The following is a 14,765-nucleotide window of genomic DNA, read 5'->3' on the forward strand; positions in this document are numbered from 1 at the left end:
TTTTTTACATTATTTTTTTTATTCATAAGAATGCTCTTTGAAAAAATTAAGAATTTTTTCTATTTTTTTTTATTATTCATTCATAATTTTTCAAAACTTCTGCATGATGCAGGACTTAATTGACAATTTCAGATGACGAAAGAATGAAAAAAAAAACATCGAGATAACGTTCGAAAGATAGTACACCCGGGCTTTAAGGGAATAATTTCCTCTTCAACCCCTCGAAAATCACCTCTTCCTCTTCTTCTCCCCCCCATCTCCCTCCCCACCGCCTCTTCCCTTCCTATTCTCCTTAATTCTCGTACAAAAAACAACAGCCTGTGCCCACCCAGCCATGGGTCCCCAGATGTCCCTGAAGAGCCCATTGACCTCTCCATAAACCCCTGAACTAGCAGAAAACTTCTTCAGCCCCGGGAGATACGTCTCCTTGGCCACCTGGTAGATGTGTGTGTCCACGGGGATGGCCTCCAGGTGCCCCAGAGACATCAAGCAGATGCAGTCGGCGACCTTGCGCCCCACCCCAGGCAGAACCATCAGCTTCTCCCTGGCTTCCCCATAAGAAATCCCAGAACTCTTGTGAAGACTCTCCAGCCACCTGTTCCCCCCCAGCTCCAACAATTTTTTCGCTGAGTTGTTGATGTACTTGGCTCGATACCCGAAGCCCTCCTTCACCAGGACCTCCGAGACATCGTCGTGGGATAATTTCTCGATCTCAGGGAAGTCGAAGTGAATTTCCCCATCAACTTGTCCAATTTTTTCCCCATAGTTCTCGCACATTCGATCGATCATCTTTGTTATTCTCGTTATGTGGTTGTTGGCGCTGCAGATGAAGGAGAAGACGTTCTCGGTGGGGCTCTGGTTGAGGATCCTGACGCCTTTTACTTGGGAGGAGAATTGTGAGAAGTGAGGGTCCGAGGAGGACCAGAGGGCCAGGTGCTCCTTCAGGGAGAGCTCCAGGCGGAAGTAGCTTTGCAGGTGCTTTTGGCAGGCGGAGGGGGTCTTCAGGGTGCGGCTGTGCACGGTGAAGAGGATCTTGGAGGCGTCCTGGTGCAGCGTCCAGACGGACGAGGCGAAGACACCGCGGTATTTTTTGTCTGGGATTTCTTTCCATCTGGAGAAGAAGAAATTCATCTCCATGATATTGTTAATTTTTTGGGAAATATCTTCGAATCTGAGGGAGATGGTCAAATTTTTATAAAGACCTTTTTTGGAGAGCGAAGTGAGTGCCGCAAAAAAGGTCATGATAAAAATTTTGGTAGCTTCCGTAGATTCAAACATATTCGACGAATTTTAAAAAGGAATCATTGGATTCGACACTGGAAATTTGCATGGAAGAGGGCGGAGATGATAATCCAAGAGGCAAAGGGAAAGAATATTTCAAGTACAAGTAAGAATATTTCAAAGAAAAACAGAAACTCTGGTTTCACAATAAGAAAATTTTCCGATTCTCGGAATCTCGGAATCTATGATAGATAGCAAAATTTTTATAAGGACCTTTCTTTTAGGAAATTTAACGGTCCACAAAAAAGGTCTATACAAAAATTCTCCTATCTCCCCTCGATTCCGAGATATTCATCAAAAACTAGTCATACAGAAAATATCTAGTCTAATCCAAAAAGAAATGATTGAAGTTTTTTTCGATAATTACCTGAAGCTTTGCCCACCCTTGAGGGTGATCCCCAGGTCGAGTTCACTCCTATCACAGGGAACAGCTCCAGAAATTATTTTCAGCCCAGTCTTCGTGGATTTCGACATCGTGTTTACCTTTTCAATTGAGGTTATGAGCAATTTTCACTCGTTTCTCCCTTCTAAAATACAATTTTCAACTTTTTCATCTCCAAGTACGTCCGGAAATTCTCACTAAATGTTCAATGCATCTCACAGAGACGATCAACAACCTCTTCTCTAAGAAAAACCCAGTGTTTTTAGAACGAAAACGATTTTTCAGTTGTTTACATCCGCTTGGGGCCACTTGGGGCTGCAGGATTTGGCGGGAGGAGTATTTCAAGGTAAAAATGAAAACATCTATTTTCAATTTTTTATTCAATAATTTTCAATAATAAATAAATGACTGATTGATTTCCCACATCTGCATGCATCTCCTATCAATAATGAGCGTTACTTCCTATGGAATATCAATTAATAAAATCCTAAAAATAGAAAGAAAAACAGAATATATTAAAAATTTATTTTCCATATTTTAGATTCTTAAACATTTTCGTGATGGGATGATTGTATTCCCTGAATACGAAACATTGAGCCTCCACCGAATAAATTCACTACAAAATATTCATCTCTAGGATTGACTCTTAACATTCACGCATGAAAAAATTCAATTGAAAATCTAGCGAATTCGCTAGAAAATTCTATAGGATTTCTGTAGGAATTCTATTGAAAAATTATACTTGTTTTTTGCGCTGATTCTATTGGATTTTTTCTATTAGAATTATTTTAGAATTATGGGCACAAATTTTCCTAGTTTTTTCCACTGGATTTTATTTTATTTTGTATTACAGAATCCGAATGAAAAAAAATTAGTCTCGAGAGAAAATTATTCGCAATTAATCTCAAGAGAACATTCCAAACGGAAATTCGAAATCTATTCAGAAAAAGTCAATAGACTTTTTCTTATCGAATATTCAATAGCATCAGCGCAAAAAACAAATATAATTTTTCAATAGAATTCCGATAAAAATCCTATAGAAACCCCATAGAATTCCTATAAAATTCCAATACAATTTTCCATATTCGCTAGGTTTTCTATTGAATTTTTTCATGCGTGTTAAACTCACGTATCACTAGACATACCTTGAGGAGACAATTTAACATTCTCCAATTTCCTCAATTTTTAATTCCGATAAAAAATTTTGTCATCTCCTCAAGTATTCACGAATCATTAAAATTACTAGTACGACCCCCTATAAAATTTTTCCCCTCCTCTTATTATCTCCCAAAAGAGACGATATGTCTAATATCAAGACAATTTTCATGACACTTCGATTCATAATCATGAAAATCGTCTCTGTATTGTCCTTCGAGTGAACGGTATCTCAAAAAAATCATCGAATTCTCGCACTCATTGAATCCCAGATGACAACAACAACTTGTTGATGATTCGTTGACTGCTTCTGAGACGTCTTCACCTGTGCAATCCCCGAGAAATCCCACTATTTCTCATTCTTTCTTTGGTACATCTCCCAACAGTTGGAATGAAGAAATGATTTCTTCTTTAAATCATCATGCTGATTAATAGGGAACATTGTCACGCAGGAACGCCTGCTTCTTATACTTGTACTTCTCGCATTTTCCCCACCACGACTGCCTGGTGCAGACCTTCTGCGGTTTGAATACGAAGCATTTAGTCTGCACCATATTGAAGAATATTCTGCCCACAAAATTCGCTGACGATGTTCCTGCCATTTTCAGACAGGTTCTGAAGCTGAAATGACAGTTTATTCCACTTTATTCATCAATTTTATGGATTAGAAAGAGTCGATAGTAAATGACGAACGATAGAGTCAATACGAATGAGAGAGAGAGAGAGAGAGAGGGGTGAAGAGTCTAGAATTCCCAAGATTTAGTGAAATCATGTTAGTTCAGTTAGTTTTGTCAGTACTATTTTTGAAAAGTTGCAGTATTTTTTTCATCTCTTTTCTTTGAAAAAAAAAATTATGAGGGGTCAAATCAGTAGCAAAGCGGTAGAACGGTTCTAGTCGATTTTTACTATTGTCCACAGTTAAGGTCTGATTGAAAATTTCGGTACCTCCCTTAGATTCGGAGATATTCCTCGTAAACTTAGGTAAGATCTCAGTCGACTTGAACCGTTTCACCGCTTCGTTACTGACATTTTCTTTAGAGTAAAAGGTCTTGAGGGTCAAACGGGAGAGACAGATCGAGGGTCAAATTTTCGTGAGCGTTAAACGGAGGAGACGAGCCGAGTAATCAGAAGGGTCAAACGTTCTTAAGGGCCTAATAGGAGAGATGAGTCGAGTGATCACTTCCCTAGTCTCTCCCGTTTGGCCCTCTTGACCCATCAACCTGTCTCTCCCACTTGACCCTCAAAAAAGTTTGATTCTTTCCATTTCGTTTATCTCTCCCGTTTGACCCTCAACGCTGTTCGACCTTTAAACGACGAAATTCCCTACCGTCCTTCAAGGGTCGAATGGGAGAGTCAAAAGGGATCGACAGGGTCAAACGAGAGATTCTCTTCTATATGACTAAATGATGAAGGGTCAAATGTTCTTGAGGGTCAAATGGGAGAGAAAGGTGGAGTAATTCTTCACTCGTCTCTCCCATTTGACCCGGCGCGTATCTGGGAGACCCGGGTTCGATTCCCGGCTGGGTGAAGCGGAAATTTTTTCTCTCTAAATTCTAATTCTCCTAGAATTCTTAGAATTCTTAGAATTATGGGAGAGACAGGTGGAGTAATTCTTCACTCGTCTCTCCCATTTGACACCTTCGCCTGTCTCTCCCATTTGACCTTCTGCTCTGCTCGACCCTTAAACAGCGAAATTCTCTACCGTTCCACTTTGCCCCGCCGTTTCACATTATCATAAAATGGTTTCATCACATATGCGATAAGATTCTTACCGCTCATCGCACGAGCAATGCATGAGCGTGGAAATACGCCAATTGGCCAGTCCATAGCGTGATCCAAGCGCCGGTATCCAAAATCGACAAGCGGTATCATGTTTTCTGCAACATGCGTCGGCTTTGCCGAAGCCACCGAGATTCGTGTACTTGGTGGCGTGATTACCCCTACCACACCACTTCGTACCCGGTATCATGAAGACATCTCGTTTTCTCCGTCTTCCGTTAGGGGTTATCCCGTCTCTCGGGGTCGTAACGTTTTTGCATTCTCTGTCAATAGTGTTATCATTAGGGATCATTCCAAGGTTTGGCTCAATCGAAACTTGCAACTCAACAGGGGAGAAAAGTTTTTTACGTTTAAATATTTTGGCTGTCGTCTAACGAAATATGGTGTAACGGAAAAACCAAACTCACATTCATGTGTACATGCACTGCGCATTTTTCTCATCTATTATTTTCTATTTTGTTTCTCACTATCGGGGAAATATGGAAAAGCCAAGAATATACAGATTCCTCGAAGAATTCAAAATGCAGTGAAAATTTTATTTTCCTAAAAATCTAAATGTTCGAGTATTATTATTTTTGGTTTGTTAACATCTCAGCTCTCGTTATCGAAATTTTGTGGTGGAGTAATCCCTGGTAAATATCATGTAACAAAAAAACGAACGGAAGTTGCGCAGTCGATGACTGCGCATGGAGGGAATACGGTGCGCACAGACGTGTGTACATGCACTACGGATAGACTATCGAGTAAAGGTGCTCTCGCTGTCGCTACAATGTGCCACCGTCAACTAAAATATCTCGAAAAAAATTGTTTTCAACATCTCGAGAACTGTATTTTCGCCATTCGTCATAAAAATCCCTTGATTCTCCACGCGGTATGTCTCCATGACTTCCCAATGATGTTCGAGATATTTCCAATGACCCGCGGGATATTTCTTTAACAACAGAATGCCCGACGTTGGAACCTTCGATCTCCTCAACTCCCGAAATGCTAATTTCTGTGCAAATCATGCGTTGTTAAAAATTCGTCTCATTATGCGGAGAAATCTGCTGAAAGCCGGCGCCAATTCACATGCAAAGAACTCTCAACAATCACTCTCCTTACCTTTGGTCACAGCCGCAGTGGCTCAGCGTGAATGGCATGTAATTCCAAAAATTGTAACGCTCAGAAAAAGGCGGTATCGAGCGACAGCAATGATCGTGACGTCTGCAGCACCTGTCCAAACTGTCAAGTCCACCGAGATCTTTGTACGAGGCAGCTATATGATGTGGACCACACCATTTGGTCCCTGGGGCTATCACCATCTGCTGGAGGCTCCTCTCCACCCTCCTGCAGCCCCCCAGAATATTAATAAAAAAATCACGACTTCATTGAGACATTCGTTTCTTTCGTAAATCGATTGCCAGAAAAAAATGGACGAATGCACTTCATTCATTCAGCCCAGGGGGAAAGGGGCGTAGACGAGGGGCTATTCACAGGCGAATTGGGTGACACCGCGATTACAAAATGTGATCGATTATCCAGGATTACGGGACTGATTACACTGATTACTGTTGGATTTCGGGGTTTTCCCCGAGGTCAAAATTCACTCTCCCAAGTTCTTTTATGTTAAGGAAAGGTTTATTGCTTTATATTGCCATGGGATCTTCCCTGAGAGTGTAAAATGGGGAAAAGTGCTCTCGAGACGTTTACGGATGGGTTTTTCCCCACAAGTACACCTGGAGATCAGTAATCGCGCCCTTTTTACATACTAAGTCTCCCTCCCCCCGTCGTAATAAACAGAATGCCTTCATCCATCAAGAACAAGAGCCACTCACCTTCTCTGAAACTGTTGCCTAAACAAATGACTCCTAGCCCTGGTACTGACCCCATGGCACCTTCTCACCATCTCCGAAGTACTTCCAAGCCAATCCAGCACAGAAGGCACTCGACTGCCTCGAATAATCCACTTGTACCTCTGGTCTTGGTCGTCAGCACCACAGATATCCTCACTTATTGATCTTACGTCTATAACGTCCACGCATTCGGTCAAATTATCACCCTCATAAATCAGCTGCAGTCTCTTCCTATTTTCAAGGACCAGCTCCCTCAGTGCGACACTCGTCTCCCTTTTTTTTTCATTTTTACCGAACCCAAAAACAGAGAGAAAAGAGGGAAAAATGTGATAATGGTGTCTTCTTTCATCGATTTACTATTATGATTGTCGTAACCAGAGGGCACATAAAGAATCTATTATTTTTACGTCTCCACCATTCATTTTTTTTTTTCAACATTTTTCGGGGGAAGCTTGTCGATGTCTGCTGATAATAAATTTACGGTAGATTTAATTCCTGTGGTGGTGATGTCAAATTTCATGGAATGATTGATGAATTTTTTTTTCATTTGAAAATTCCGGATTTTCATCCTTCGTAGAATATTGGAGGCGAGGAAGGGAGGAGGGGGGGGGGGCTGGCGCACAGACAATTTTTCTAAAATATCCGTTTTGCCCCATTCGCATTGGGCGGCATGTTGAATATAATATTCGGTTTTCGCTTTGGAGGGGGGAGGGGGATATGGAGCAGATGGTTTGGCCGATATAAGGAAGGATTCCAATCCCGATGGAAGGATTTCTCCAAGGGTTTAAAATACCGAAGTGAAAACATTCACGCGGTCAGGGGATTCAGCTACTCATCCCCGTGAGAGCTTGAGCAGAAGTGAAAACATGAAGTCTGTAATCTCATGGATTACTTAACTTGGCACTTGTGGGGATTAGATTGATTGGCTTTTCGTACTGAGATATTATCGACTGTTTTTGATCAAGTGGAGGAGCCTAGGTTTTAAACTCCAAAGGGTGGAGATCTAAAAGTTGGAGCTGTACGTAAAAGACGATTTCGCGGTCTCGTTTTGGACGATAAATTTTTGTTTTACGGCCTAGGAGGGAGAAGTTATTTTATTGATTTTAACTATCGCCACTGCCGGTAGAATAGCCATTTTTTGGCGATGAAAATCAAACAAAAAAACTTGGAAAATTTGAGCCGAAAAAATTCTATAGAAAATATCTCAATAGAATAAGTTATGTCGAAAAATTGAATTCTATTGACTTTTGCTACTGAATATTTTCTATTGAACATTTCAATAGAAATTCAATAGAATTGTCTAACGAATTCGATAGGTTTTTCTATTAAATTTTTTCGTCCGTGTTGCCACCGAATTTCGAAATGAATGGCCTCTCCCTCCAAAGTCGCATTTTACGGCCTAGGCAGTAAAGTATGAATTAACAGGGCGGGAAAACGCTCCGTATACAAATGATTTAAAACAAAAATGTTCAATTTTTCGTTAAGAATTCCATAAAATTAAATCTTTACCCCCAATTGAGAATGGTTTCTCTTCCACAGATGCCTCGATAATGAAATATTCTGTTGGTTTCACCATCTCTCAACGATCTCGTGATAATAAAATTGTCTGTCGTATTGAAAATTCTACTTTTTTGGTGTGATAGAGCACTGACAAATGGTAACAACAGGATAACACTCACTGCCAGCGCCAGACACCGATTTCTGTCCGATTTCTTTCGATTCAGTAGCGAACACATCTCAACTTATTTATTTGCACTTGCGCCCAATTTTTAAGCATCAAAATTTCTGGAACTTTTTTTTTGAATTTTAATTCTACCGTTATTGTTATTTTTTCATATTTAAATCTAGCGGTTTTATAATAATTCCAATCAAAAGCCGGGCAAATTTCCCATGGAATTCATTACACGCACTTGCATTTTATTAATGATTTCTTTTTTGATAGATTAATTTGTTTAAACTTCACCTTAAAAATCTCACAGTAAGAAAGTCTTGAGGATAAACGGGCAAAGCGGGTGGTAAACACCTTACGGAACCAGAAAACAGAAATATCCGTGAGCCATTCAACGGTATCCCCGTGGCCCCCACCCCTCACTCATTCATTAAATTGACTTTAATCAAAAAATGAATTTAAATCCCCGAATTCACTTCACTCAATGAAGCCTCAATCACATTCAAAAATGAACAATTGCCCTCAACAAATAAATTAATTTGAACAAAAAACTTTCAAAAATTTTTTACTCAACGATTAAAGAAAATAACAATCAGTGATTCACATGAAAAAGTTTTTTTCCTTCCGAAAAAATAATATGAAGCTAAATTATCCGCTTAAAAAAATTGTTTCAGTGACACCTCTCGATCCGTTGATGCCTAGTCTCCCTTAACGACTCGACTGATACTCAGGCCTACGTCCTGGCACTGTCCAGCATCCCAAAACAGTTGCCCACCACTACCAGGGCAAAAATCCCCCTCGTGGTACAGTTGAATCGCACGAGATCGCGCGGCTCTTGTTCTGTACCACTTCGGCTGGCTTTTTCGGTTTTTCCCCCCCACTTCCTCGGGCACACGGAGGTGTCTCCGTGGCTGACGATTCTCTTCCCCTTCATTCTCATTCAGAATTCACCGATCAATGAGGAAAAAAATTAATTTTCCAATTATTTTTCTCAATTTCAGGTGCATGAAATTAAACTGTTCTATTTGTTTTTCTTAATCGAGAGTATGACCCGTTTTGCCCCAGCGGCTTCGAAAATATTTCAAAAATCATTTCTTGAAATAATTATTGTGATAAAAAAAGGAGGAGGGGTTCAGATAAGTTTTATTTTTCAAGTGACACACCGTCACGAGGGTCAGAAGATTCAAGACGATCATGAAGTAATGACAGTAAACATCTTAAAGTCGTGTATGTGATGTATGATTTCGTCACTGCGCGAGGAAAACGAGGGAGGGGCCCAGCCCCCCTGGGTGCGCGAGCGAAATAAGGAGAGGCCGTAGCCTTCTAGAAAATAATAGTAAACAAAGTTCTAATGGCTATTTAAAAGGTTTATTAAGGTTCTATCACACGGGAGGAGCGAGTGGGGGGTCGCAGCCCCTCCAGTATTAGCGAGGGGCGGTAACTCCCCAGTAAATAATAATAATGAAAGTTCTCATGGTCGTTTAAAAAATTTTTGAGGGTTTCATCACGCCGAAGGACCGAGTGTGGTGGGAGGGGGGGGGCGCAGCCCCTCCGGAATAAGCGGAGGGCCGTAGCCCCGCAGAAAATAATCATTACAAAAACCCTCAGGACTATACGAGGAATTTCGCACGAGAGGACCGAGAGGGGGGCGTAGCCCCCCGTCCTTACCCAGTGCAATAAGAAGGGGGCATAGCCCCCCCTTAAATAGTAGCAGAAAAAATAATTCTCGATTAAAATAAAACATTCTAAAAAACTTTACGATCAACCATTAGAAAATACAACAATCATTTCCACCAAATAATAATTTTCTTTTCAATGATTAATTGTTAATCATATGAAATAACGATTTCTGGACATAAATGAATGGATAGATTAGTATTCAGTGCTCGAAAGGGAAGGGACAACTCAGATATATGCAAAATGAATGTGCGATGTTATCTCACAGTCATCCCATGGCATTTTTGGGAAAAGGGGATACTGAGGGCGGAAGGGGGCGAGGGGGGTGGGGGCGGAGGGATGAAAAGTCGAGGGTGAGTGTGGAAGGGGCTACAAATGTTACGACTTGATGTACCATGTCCTTTCGCAGTTATAAATCTCAGTCAATTCCCGAGGGACAGCTTCAGGAACAGATCATAGAGATCACTGGGGATTGTCGCACTTTCGGGGAGGCGTGGAATTTGAATGATTAAATAAACAATTTTCTCGGGTTCCTGAATATCTTAAGAGACGAGGGGATGATAGTTCTGAAGGGTCTTGAATCGCGTATTTTCTCGGAGATTCGAGGGAAGAAGACGATTTTATTTGGGTTCTGAACACAAAATGACCGTTAATTTTTGTTTGTTTTGATTGTGAAATGGTCGAGGGAAATGTTAAATGTCAGGAACACGATTGATAAATGATAAATGTCGAATGCAGACATCGGCAGACGGTACAAATTGCTCACACATCGTGCATTATCACGTGATGATGTAAATTCGGTGAATTTTATCGGAATCAAAATAAAGAGGCTTCTATATTTATTTGCAGTTATCCTGAATGTGACCGCTCAGTGCGTCTAGTGGACGATCGGGTCAAACCGGTCAACAGATAAAGCACAATAAACTTTTCAAACTCGGTGACAATTCGTGGAAGAGAGATTAAGGATGTATGAATGGGACAGTCCGAGTGGATTCCATGGTTTATGCGTGTTGTTTCCTTCAAATTTATAAAATTAATGTCACTTGAGATGTTAATTACTCGTGATAAATAATTGTTCTTGAAATTTCATGAAAATAAAATTTAAAAACTTCATAAATTTGACTTGAAGTGTCTTTAGAACTTCACTAAATTTAGAATTTCACAGAAAAATAAGACATTTTGTTGAAGACGGAACGATCCAAGTCCTATTGAGATTAAGAATGTATGACTGGGACAGGCTGAATGAATTCGATCTTTTAGGCAGGTGCTTTCCTCCAAATTTATCAAATTAATATCACTTGAGATGTTAATTATTCATGATAAATAATTGATCTTAAATATTCAGGAAAATAAAATTTCAAAACTGGATAAATTTGCCTTAAGAATTCAAAATTCCTAGCAGGGACTGTCCCCCCGGATATCCTCAATAACCGACAAATTGAGGATTTTTTTTTCCACCAAATTCGTTTATCCCAGATTATCCCATGGTAATCCATGTAAATACTCCCACCCTCGGGCTGAAATATCCTTTGCAAAAACTTACGGTAACGCTCTCCTTTCAAAAAAGTCCTATCGTTTTCTAAAAAAAATTGTAATATATAAAATTGTGGGTTGACCAAATATTAGAGTTTTCGTGTACCGTTCCTCAGGCAAATATCTCCCAACTGAAAAAATTCGACACTCAAGGGCCCATTGAGCCCGGAGAAACTTGAAAAAGTGTAAATAATTTTCTCGAATATTCCTCACCATTTTTTCCTTTACACATTTTCTCTCGAGGGGGGAAGAGGGAGAATGGTTCAAGTAGGTGTCGGTAGGCAGTGGGTACGCGGGAGTGGACCCTCGAGTGATCCCGAACAATTGAGTGCCCGAGGAGAACCTCAGGCGGAGTCACTTTTGAATGTAATTCCTCGTCTTGCCCCTTCGAAGGGAAGAGAAAAAGGAGTCAACCCCCCATAACTGTCGAGAGAGCGAGGACAATGGACTACCATTTTCAGTCTTTCAATGCATTTTACAATAAACCACTCACCGGTAAATTATTTCAGATAATTGTGAGTGATTTTTCGGTCGATAAATATCAAAACAGAAAGCCCCAATTTCAAATTCATCTCCATCTTTCCTTTTTTAATTTTCGTTTCCCTAAAAAAACGGGGCTTTTTCTTCTACATTCACTTACCTGATGAAAAAGTAATCAATTACCCAACATCTCTGATGCCTTTTCACCCAGAACTCCAGTCCTGCGGATCAGCGGCATAAAAACTTTTATCTCCGGTTCCTCCTCAGCGCCCCAAAAGAAGAAAAAAAATATATGTAACATTATTCGACCTTGGAACCTCGCCAATTGACGCTCTTGCGGTCTGAGTGCATCAGAGTGAAAGAGGCGTGGTGAAAAAAAATAAATGTTGAAAATAAAAATTGAGGGAAAATACGAGTGAGGGATTCACCATTCTGGCATAATTAATTGTTAAGCAGTCTTGAATTTTTTGAAAGCTATGGTTTTGGGGTAAAACGGACACGTGTGACTTTTTTTTAGATGGTAATGAGGGGTTGAAATGTTGATAAAATTTAATAATTTTTTTTTCAATACAAAGAACAATTCTTTCCCTCTGTGACGAGCCTAAAGTGACCTCAATTGATAAATTTGTTTCTGACTTATGAACAATTAAAAAAAAATCTAAAGTGTCCATTTTACCCCAGCCTCCCCTATATTAAAAATTATCATCCATTTAGAATTTTCTCAACATTCATATTTCATCATTTTCTAATACAAATTAGAAATTAAAAAATTTATTAAAGATTGTTTTATTTGGATTATTCCCAAGGCAATTGCTATTTCGTGAGCCATATTTTTTTATCGATTTTTTTCATCGTTTTTGGAAACATTTATTATTAAAAAACAACAATTTTTTTAATTACCAAAACGTTTCCTTTTTTCATTTTTTTTCAACCATAAAATTTGCGTTTAAACACTCCATTTTTAGTCGCAAAAAATATTAAAAAATCGTTTTGTAAAAAACGGTATAGAGATAAGAATAATAAAAGTTTTCTTTTCCCGATTTATGAGATAGAAATTGCGTCGGTCCAATATTTCGGTTGACGCAGCCGCTGATATTCTCTCAATGCGATACTAATTTCATTTCTAGTACTGAAATTATATTGACCGTGAACATCCCCATGTACACTCAAACCTGCGGGTGAAAATCACGGGAGGCGATGCATGACGCCCCTCTTCCATCCCCCTGTTCCCAACGAAAAGAAATGGAAAAAGTGAAAAAATGGAATTAAGTGGAAATTCATACATTCACGAGGGAGACAAGCCGTGCTGAGTAAACATGAATAATTCTCTGATAGTTATCGGAGTGGAGAGCACTTAGGATCAAAGAAATTCGGCGAGATGTATTCCGTAACGCGTGAAACTTACAGCGTCCGGTGATGACGGCCCCCCGAAATGTCTCCGCTCTCCCATTTTCCTTTGATTTTTTCACTCGTGAAAAGGAGTCTTGATCGTTGAGACCGTTAGACCCCTGTGCTCTCACTCCACTCGTCTCTCACGTTTGACCCTCAACTTCGTTTGACCCTTATGATCCCTTTTTTTTCGTGAAAAAATGACCGAGGTCGTGGGTATCCTATAAAAAGTACAGTAGAGGCATCGTATATAACTACTCTCGTCCCGTTGAAAAATGACCGGGGCCATAGGTATCTTATAAGAAGCCCACGGAACATAAACATTCGGGCGGCGATAAAAGTGGCGAGAGTGGGGATAGACCTCCAGCGCTCGGAGTGCGAGGGATCTTATAGAGAGGTATCTTACACGCAGCCTCTTCTGTGCTCAGAGTCAAACGTTCGGGGGGCGATGAAGGTGCCGAGAGTGGGGGTAATCCTCGAGCGCTTGGGGCTCGAAGTATCTTATACAGAGACTCCACTCCTCTGACCTCCCCAAACTCGAAAAATATCGTCTCCACATGTGGAGGGCGTATATTACGCGGTAATAGTTCCCGTGTAAAGCGGATAATTGCGTAATTCCCGGTGCAATTCCCCTCGGCGCGTCTCGATGGAGGAAGAATGTCGACAAAGGCAATTAAAATGTCCTCAGACACCCCCATATCAGCTCTCAAACTCCCAAAACAATGAATCCTTGGAAAAAAAAATCTTCAGACTTCTATCAGGAATTTTTCGATTGTCAAAAAATTAGTCATTGGACGATTGATGGGAGTTGGTGGAGGTCTGGTGCCTTCGGGGGGCCTTAGACACCACTAATACCGTGGTGGGATAGAAAGGTACCGGAGGAATGTCTCGAGGGCCAGACGAAGCCATAAAAATTAATTAGGCAGCCCGAGGGCCCCCAGTCCTCATTTCTTCCGACGATTCTTGATATACCTGCGGGGCCACTGGACCAAAGCCTGTCATCGATACTGCGGTGATTGGTGCCAGGCTTTTTTTCTCCCTCCGGTGAAATTTTTTTCAAAGGGTTGAGCAGGCGGTTTGTGAAGATTTTCTAAACAGCGCTGTGAATTTGGCGTTTAATTAGGGGAGGCCGGGTAAAAAATTAGATTTTGGCGAAAGTCAACTTTCCCCCTGGCAAACCCGAAAATCTGACCCTTTGGCTCGGGGTGAAGAAAAAACGTTTTCAGTTTTCACTTTTTCCACGTACTTTTGAGAGTTCTGAAAAGCCCGTCGCTTAAATAGTTGGAATCAACGTTCACCCGGCTAAAAAATTCAATTTTGGCGAAAATCCACTTGCCCCGGAAAACCCGAAAATTTGACGTTTTGGCTGGGACCAAAAAAAACGGTTTCTCAGTTTTCACTTTTTCCACATACTTTTGACAGTTCTGACTAGCCCGTCGCTTGAATAGTTGAAATCAACGTTCACTCGGTTAAAAAATTCGATTTTGGCGAAAAATTCAAGATCTGACAATTTGACCCTTGTGACCCTTGGACCGACTTTCCCCCCGGAAAAATCCAAGATCCGACACTTTGGCCTCCGGTGAAAAAA

General features: G+C 40.6%; 2 protein-coding genes across 3 annotated transcripts; both read right to left on the reverse strand.

Annotated features, from left to right (window-relative positions):
• Positions 1-127: 127 nt before the first annotated feature.
• LOC107044550 (N-glycosylase/DNA lyase) lies at positions 128-1,973 on the reverse strand. 2 transcript variants are annotated; one of them, XM_015266469.1, is made up of 3 exons: positions 1,899-1,973; positions 1,649-1,808; positions 128-1,111 (listed from the first exon to the last, which is right to left on the reverse strand). In XM_015266469.1, the coding sequence occupies exons 2-3, from the start codon at positions 1,753-1,755 to the stop codon at positions 229-231; spliced, it is 990 nt and encodes a 329-aa protein (XP_015121955.1). In that variant the 5' UTR covers positions 1,756-1,808; positions 1,899-1,973; the 3' UTR covers positions 128-228. The 2 variants fall into 2 exon arrangements, with proteins under 2 accessions (XP_015121955.1, XP_015121954.1); XM_015266468.1 differs by having other exon boundaries at positions 1,649-1,972.
• Positions 1,974-2,733: 760 nt separating this feature from the next.
• LOC107044566 lies at positions 2,734-8,466 on the reverse strand. Its single transcript, XM_015266493.1, has 5 exons — positions 7,939-8,466; positions 6,412-6,702; positions 5,699-5,923; positions 4,591-4,860; positions 2,734-3,439 (listed from the first exon to the last, which is right to left on the reverse strand). Exons 1-5 carry the CDS (start codon positions 8,163-8,165, stop codon positions 3,247-3,249), a joined length of 1,206 nt encoding a protein of 401 aa, XP_015121979.1. The 5' UTR covers positions 8,166-8,466; the 3' UTR covers positions 2,734-3,246.
• Positions 8,467-14,765: the final 6,299 nt, after the last annotated feature.

Source organism: Diachasma alloeum, unplaced genomic scaffold (assembly GCF_001412515.2).
Source record: "Diachasma alloeum isolate Michigan unplaced genomic scaffold, Dall2.0 Dall_scaffold_00760, whole genome shotgun sequence".
NCBI lineage: Eukaryota > Metazoa > Arthropoda > Insecta > Hymenoptera > Braconidae > Diachasma > Diachasma alloeum.